Here is an 8,335-nt window from a genome sequence, read left to right on the forward strand (position 1 = left end):
ACGACCAAAGAACACGCACATACACGACCAAAAAAGCACGTACGTACACGACCAAAGAACACGCGCTAACACGACCAAAGAACACGCGCTAACACGACCAAAGAACACGCGCTAACACGACCAAAGAACGCACGTACACGACCAAAGAACACGCGCTTACAAGCACAAAGAATACGCACATAAATACGCGTGCACATACACGTAAATACTCGTGCACATACACGCGCGCACATACACGTGCGCACAAACACGCGCGCACATTCACGCGCGCACAAACACGCGCGCACAAACACTCGCGCACAAACACGCGCGCACAAACACTCGCGCACAAACACTCGCGCACATACACGCGCGCACATACACTCGCGCACATACACGCGCGCACATACACGCGCGAACATATGCGGTTACATACACGTGAGCATACACGCGTGCACAGACGCGCACACACATGCGCGCACATACACATAAATTATGATTCATTCCAAATGTTTCCCATTTAATACCTTCTGTACACTGAACTTATAATTGTACATGTAAATATGAGTCTTTACCTTATCATTTACCAAGATTACTATAAATGTCTGTCAGTCCTTTTAACACGGTGATAGATTTGCTATCATAAACTTGTGGACCCCCCCCCCCCCCCCGGGGCAGTGCCACAGACTGTAGTGTCTTTAGGCCATTCCCAAAGGGGAACATTTCTCGCTCGTTCAAGCACAGTAGAATTGTTAATGGGCTGATTCATGTCACGCTCATAACTGTGCCTAATTTGCAACAGGGAACTGCTGCTTTTTTCTTTCCTAATCCTTACTATTGTCATTTCCTCTGCTTCTTTTGAATGTTTGTCACACTCTTGTGATCTGTTATTTCCGGGGTGCCTTGATAGTCGAAGCAGACCTTGTGCTGATGAAGCTAGAGAGGTGAGCAGAGTAAGTCTGATTCCCTGTAACGACTTCTCTGTTGACACCCACCCCCTGGCGCTCATATGACCTTATGCAGTTGCGAGCGCCGTAAAACTCTCTACTAATAAAATCAAAACAAAACTTGTTGGCAGTTACATGACCCAAATTGAGTCGATAGTGTAAAGCACCTCCTCAATCAATCAATCAATACCTTCAGGATATTGTAGAAATTATTTTGGGGGGGATGGTTGGCGGGTGTTCTGGTGTGGCCTGTTTCTTCTTTCCGATCAAACATCTATAATTCTAATCTGTCCTTTTTGTGTTTGTTACTCTCTTACACCACCTTAATCTTATATGACCTTATTGTTCCAAGTGCCGTAAAACTCTTAATATAAAACTAAACTCTCTTGTAGCACCTGATCTTCGACACATGTGCATCATGTATATTACCTTATTTGTGTTGAAAGTGTCATAAAAACATACTAAAACTGGTCGCTTTTAAGGACAAGCGGGCTAACCCAGATTTCGGGGGTTTCCAGAAATCTAGACCTTCACCCAAAGTGGGCATTGCCCTGCCTATAGTAGTTTGGTTTCATTGGTGTGCATATTTGTTTGGTTATAGAGAAAACTCTCCTTGTCTTTTAAAGAAATTGAACAAGGGGCAAAAACTTTGCCTTCGATTTTCTCAATTTTCTGACTTTTTTGGGATAGCGACCTTGTGCTTAAAAGCAACCAACTTTTTTCTTCCCACATGCAGGTCTGTGGATGACATCGATCTGTTTACTGGGCTGCTGTATGAGCCACACATTCAAGGTGGAATTGTTGGGGCAACCTTGAACTGCCTGATCGTTCACCAGTTCACATATCTCAAAACTGGAGATCGATTTTTCTTCGATACCTCTGAGAAGGAATGCGGATTCACAGACGGTATGAAAGGATAGGAAAAGGGGTTGGGGGAGGGGGTAATTATTGCTAACTTAATGTTGGGAAAAGTGCTTGTGGTTGGGTCTGTTTGTGGAGGGAGGAATGGTAAGGAGGAGGGGATGAGGGAGGGGAGGGGTAAAGAGGAGGGAGGGGAGGGGTAAAGAGGAGGGATGAGGAAGGGGAGGGAGGGTAAGTGGGTTAAGGTGTAAGGGGGAAATAAACAATAAAATGTTTACGGTATTCACTTCGGATATGAGTTTTATACTCATTCTTTCTTTAAACGGTTGTCTAAGTAGCGCGTGGGTTAATACTATGTAAGGAAGCAAGCGGGTTAATTCTGTGAGGGAGCGAGTGGGTTAATATCGTCGGAGGAAGTAAATGGGTCAGTGCTTTGTAAAGGAGCGAGTAGGTTAATACTGTCTGATGTTGAGCAACCCTTGGTAACTACTCAATCCGGGATTTGTTTTCTTGTTTGGTTCGGGCGTGCGGGAGGAGGGAGGGGGGTGGAAACTGACTGAGCGTGTCTTGATTGATCTTGTCGACTTTTCAGACCAGCTAGAAAACATCCGAGAAACAACGCTGGCGTCAATCATGTGTGAGAACCTCGAGATGCCTCAGTTACCTGTGAACGTGTTCCGACTGGTCTCCAAGTAAGTGTGGCTGTGGTATCCTCATCACATTCCTGATAGTGCCGTAAAACACCTACTCCAACAATCATCACATTCCCAATAGTGCTGTAAAACACCTACTCCAACAAACAATCTTCACATTCCCAATAGTGCTGTAAAACTCCTACTCCAACAAACAATCTTCACATTCCCAATAGTGCTGTAAAACACCTACTCCAACAATCTTCACATTCCCAATAGTGCTGTAAAACACCTACTCCAACAAACAATCATCACATTCCCAATAGTGCTGTAAAACTCCTACTCCAACAATCGTCCATCACTGATAGTGTTAAAGAAATAGGACTATTTAATAAGATATAAAAGTACATAGTTATCGTTGTCAGAGTATATATATATATATATATACATACACTGAAATTAATATTGTATATACAAATGTAAATGTCTTTACCATATTTACAAAAGTTTTCATAAATGTCTGTCCGTCCTTTTAGCATAGTGAGAATAGTGTGACCGTGTGCAGTTACGAGCTCCGAAAGACTTTTGCTGCAACACGTCTGATTTTGTTGCGGTGAAACCTCTTGGCACTAAAATGACCAAAATCGGGTCGATAGTGCCGTAAAACATCTACCCAATCAATCATGAGGATGTAGTGGACACATTCTGTCCAGAGTACTGGCAGACCAAAGACAGTGGTGTAGCACATTTCGAAAATCATACACAAATTTTAATCGACACCTTACATTTGCAGATTTCGTAAAACACATGTTGCGTCTTGCCTTAAGTTTCAGATACATGAAACAGAATTGCAGGGGGGAAAAAACGTATAAGGAAATTATGCCGTTTTTAAAAATCAAAGTATCCCAAAACGAGTTCTGGATAAATTTTTCCCAGTGCAGAACATAAGTCTGTCGCAGGTATGATTTATTCTCTTACTATACCGTATCAAGAAACAGCTGAGTATTATCAGACCCCCACGGTATTGGAACAGAAGAGTCACGAGCTTGGTAAAACCTCATAGCCTTCCAATAAATAACAATCTGTTGGTGAAACTCTCATGAAATTGAAGATGAATTTCACTATATTTTCTTTTGTCTATATTTTTTCTATCAAAGGCAATCGTTAATTCCTCCAAGCATGATAGAAATATGCAATGTTTGACCCACGATAAGAAATGTGCACAACCTGTACTTTTTCATTAAATAATAATAATAATAATAGATAGCATTTGTATAGCGCATATCCCCGTTCAACAGCAGGCTCTATGCGCTTTACACTATATTATTACCCCAGCAGACCATAGTACACTCCGAAACATTCTCAGCTTCCTGGGAAGCATACAGTGCGAGCAGCCGATAAAGCGCTCAAACACTAACTGACAAGATCTTTCGCTGTCTATAGCCGGGTACCCATTCCCACCTGGGTGAAGTGAGGAAAATTCATGTAAAGTGCCTTTCCCAAGGACACAACGTCGGGCCCTTGGCGGGATTCGAACCCACAACCTTACGGTTGCGAGTCCGAGAGCCTTATGGAAACTTTGAGTGTTTCATGTGATGCAATGCAGGCCATTTGTCTTTTACACTGTATAAACGTACTTACTTACTACTATTACTCACTATCTTTGCTTCGTTTTACAGTCCGATCTAAGCATCAATGTTCATTTTCCTTTATAAAAGTGCATGTATCCACAATGAACTTTTGAATGAAATAAATTCTGTAACAATATCTAGAACAAAAGTTGAACAGTTTGTTTTTGTTTTATCACAGAGGGAAACTTTTGTATTTATTTAATAATGTATATCATTGTATTTATTTAATAATGTATATCATTGTATTTATTTAATAATGTATATCATTGTATTTATTTAATAATGTATATCATTGTATTTCGGTTTCCCCTCGGGTATCAATAAATTAATGTAATTTCTTTCTTTATTCGTTTAAATGTAATTGACTTATTTATATTTATTTTAAAAAACGCCTTCCATTTCCTTTACTCTGTCCGTACAGATACAACCTATTGACGGATTGCCAACAACTGAAAGGCGCCCTGAACCTGAAACTGTTCCAGTAATGAAGCGAATGACCAGCTGTAAGAGTTCACGCGGGGTGGGTGGAAGGACCTCCCACGCCACAACGGAGACTGGACTTCCAACATGGTTTTTCCCACGACTTTTGCTGTAGGTTTCAACTCCAACCATTGCTTTTGAATACAAGGAATTAGTGTGTATGATGAACAGCAGTCAGTTCCAAGCCAACAGATTACTACCGTTTTGTTGGGGTCCTGGTGTTCGATTACGCTCAGGAAAAAAAATAATGTAACGGGAATTTTCTGGAATTTTCTGAAACGTTCTGAATCGTCTAAGACTTTCCCCTGAATTTTTTTCTTTAAAAAAATGTATTGATAACAAATCTTAATAAATTGTGAAATTACAACACTTGAGTGTAACATTTTGTTTTATTTGAATTCGTTAAGTTTAAAAAAGCATCAAACACCAGAAGGTGGGTGCAAATGTTTGTTGTTGTTGTTGTTGTTAGCGATCCAGTAGCATCTGAGCGTTAACTCTTCTGCATGATGCCATTCGGTAATAGTTGTATGTTTTGTTCTAATTGTTGTCTTGAGGAGTAGAGGCAATTAGATGTGTGGGGTAGCATGGGTAGAAAACGTCCCCTTAAATCAGTTTTCTACAGAAGAACAGATGATGTTCCACTGTCTCTGAGGGGTAGTCACATAGTGGGCAGGCTGCAGACAGCTTTACTCCAATTCGGTTGATATGTTGGCTGAGGGGTACATGTTGTGTTCTAAGTTGGAAGATTATGGATTGATCTCCCCTCCTCAACTCATTGATTGGATCTTTGACCAGCGGTTTATTCATGTGACCATATATCCTCCTTCCTGTCGTACCTGTGGCCCAATCATTCATCCACTATTCCTTGAGGTTTGACTTGATCATTTGGCAGCAGGTGGTGTAATTCGTAGGAATTTCAGGCTGAGGGAGGCTAGCTCCTTTCTTTACCAGAGCATCAGCTCTTCATTTCCCTGTATCCCAGTGTGGGCAGGAATCCATTGTCGGACTACTCTGACCAAATTAGGTAGACTCCAAATCAAGTGCAATATAACTTGTTCACATCAGTCCCACTCTCAAGTGTCTCTAGTGTTGAAAGGCTGTCTGTAAATATAACGATGTCTGTGGTAGCAAGCGGGTTAGTGTCAAACAAGTAGTTGTAGTTTACTGTGCTGGTGATAGCCTGTTGTTCGGCAATGAAGTTGGAGCAGAAAGACCTGCTGGAATTAAAGACTTCTTTTTTTTTATCCCACTGGGCAAATTGATCACTGACCCATATCCAGCGTTGATTGTTGCCTTAAAGGCAGATCCATCAGTGTATGAGTGGATCCATGTTGGTGGATAGGAATCAATTGTTTCAAGGGCAGAAAGTTTTAGTGCTTCAGGATATGTGTTTTTATTGCTCTTGTCCAAAAGTGTTTTCCTAATTTCTGGCTTTGCTGGTGAGATGTGGTGGGAGAGTTGAGGGAACTCACAAACATACTCACAAATATGCACACACGACACTCACAAAAGAGTACTCACGACACTCACAAAAGAGTACTCACGACACTCACAAACATACACTCACAAACATACACACTCAACACTCCCAAACGTACACACACAAGAGTACTCACGACACTCACAAACGAGCACTCACGACACTCACAAACGAGCACTCACGACACTCACAAACATACACTCACAAACATACACACTCAACACTCACAAACGTACACACACACACACACACACACACACACACACACACACACACACACACACACACACACAACACTTACAAACATGCACACACTCAACACTCACAAACGTGCACACACACACACAACACTCACAAACATGCACACACACACAACACTCACAAACGTGCACACGTATGACACGTGCACACACAACACACACAAACATGCACACACAACACACACAAACGTGCACACACAACACACACAAACGTGCACAAACACACACAAACGTACACACAACACTTCACTTTCCCTCCCTCATCATTAATATAGCCTTTATCTCACATTCCATTGTGATATAAAGAGCTGACGAAAAGATGATGAGAAAAGTACATAAAAAACTACAACAAAACTGAATCATATAAATGAGTCACAAAGAACAGTCATTTTTATCAAATTTTAATCATCATCAAAATACAAAAAGTATCGATCACTCTCATCGAATGTTGATCAAAGTCAAAGATTCTGTATAACAAGATGGTTCACTCCTCTTTTTTGAACCAAGGTACCCTCAAAATCCGGTGGTGCCCTCTTTGTAAAAGCGCCCGCTGTGCACACAGTTACCCCACTTGTGTGGGGGAAAAAAACAAAGTGAAACTAACAAGTTTTTGTATAAATTATAGATCTATTTAAAATTTCGGAATAACGCCTTTTTAAATAGCCACGCTGACAAAAATTCTCTTCAGGTGGAAGGGGCAACTGCTTTCTTCGTTTAATTTGGCTTTAGAACGAGGGGAGAGAAAAAAAATAAACTCAAGACTCCGCAGTGAGCGAACCGGAACAGCTGGTGCGCAAGGGGGGGGGGGGCTATTTCTATACTTCTTCTGGAGAAACGAAAGAGTTTCAAAACAAAGACTGCAACGACGTCTGAACCACTGCAGGGACTTCCGCGGATACTTTTTGGGCCGAGTGAACTATCTTGTTATGTACAATCTTTGTCGAAGTACTAAATGTTCCTGCTACACTACAGCGCATCTACAGGGCAGGTCGAGATTCCACCCAGGCTCTGATTCCTTCTATGGCGGCAACTTTGTCCCCGTGAGCTCTGACCAGAGGGTAACTGTCCAGGCCACAGGTTCTGTTGGCCACCACGCCAGTGATGACGTCAAAGAGAACCAGGTCAGCCAGGGTCAACTGTGAGGAGAGGTCAAGTAAAGGAAGATGTTCGTTTATTATGTGTGAATAAATGCTATGGAAGATGTTCGTAATTATGTGGAAATAAATGCTCTGGAAGTAGTGGAAGATGTTCGTAATTATGTGTGAATAAATGTTATGGAAGCCGTTCGTAATTATGTGTGAATAAGAGCCGGGGTCCACAGCGTCTGCACTCACGCTTCATCACAAATTTCGTACGTTAACTTAGTGGGTAGCCCGTGTCCACAGTGTCCTTACACTTTCGTTATTTCTTTTTGCGCACCAGACCTAGATCTAGAGAAATGGCGTTAACAAGGAAGAAGAGATTTTTTAAAATGGTGGTGGTTGAAGAGGAGGTATATGCAAGGTCACCGCCGATTCTGGGTACATCCCATATGCAAAGAACAAGGCAAAACTGGTGAATTTAGAATGTTGCACCAAATTCTTGATGATAACGAAACATGCTTGGCGTACTTTGGCATGACGAAGGCAAACTTCCAAAGAATTTTGGAATTATGTGGACTACATATTCAAAAGCAGAATACGAACTGGAGGAAGGCCATTCCACCAATTGAAAGGCTGACAGTTACACTGCTGTGAGATGCTGCTGCTGCTGCTGCTGCTGTTTCTGCTTGCTGCTTCTATTGTTGTTGTTCTTTTTCTTTATCTTCTTTTTTTTCGCTGTTGTCATTGTAGTATATGACCTACGTAAAAGGTCTCTACCGTATCTGTCATTTAAGTAAGAACCTCCCAAAGACGGGTTCTTTTCAGACACATTTGTTTACTTTGACAAATGGGAGCAGAAATAAACAAATAACAAAACGACTATTGAAATTCTGGATAACAAATTCAATAATTAGCAATGATGTAAACTTTATTGACTATTCTTAAATCAACATGTCAAACGAAGAAACAAAACAACCCCCCCC

At 41.5% G+C, this 8,335-nt stretch overlaps 2 protein-coding genes across 2 annotated transcripts in view; one reads left to right on the forward strand and one right to left on the reverse strand.

Moving 5' to 3' along the window:
- The window catches only part of LOC101854499 (chorion peroxidase), a gene marked incomplete at its 5' end in the record, with an annotated part of 13,682 nt that extends 8,778 nt beyond the window's left edge, over window positions 1-4,904 (forward strand). The window contains 3 exon segments of the mRNA XM_005099017.3: window positions 1,663-1,832; window positions 2,380-2,479; window positions 4,472-4,904. Coding sequence (XP_005099074.2) covers window positions 1,663-1,832; window positions 2,380-2,479; window positions 4,472-4,535 — 334 coding nt within the window.
- Window positions 4,905-7,247: 2,343 nt separating this feature from the next.
- The window catches only part of LOC101857486 (probable glutathione S-transferase 7), a 6,375-nt gene continuing 5,287 nt past the window's right edge, over window positions 7,248-8,335 (reverse strand). Inside the window, exon 5 of the mRNA XM_005099031.1 lies at window positions 7,248-7,406. Coding sequence (XP_005099088.1) covers window positions 7,248-7,406 — 159 coding nt within the window. The remainder of the gene's footprint in view (window positions 7,407-8,335) is intronic.

The sequence above is a fragment of the Aplysia californica genome, unplaced genomic scaffold (assembly GCF_000002075.1).
Source record: "Aplysia californica isolate F4 #8 unplaced genomic scaffold, AplCal3.0 scaffold00200, whole genome shotgun sequence".
Lineage (NCBI taxonomy): Eukaryota > Metazoa > Mollusca > Gastropoda > Aplysiida > Aplysiidae > Aplysia > Aplysia californica.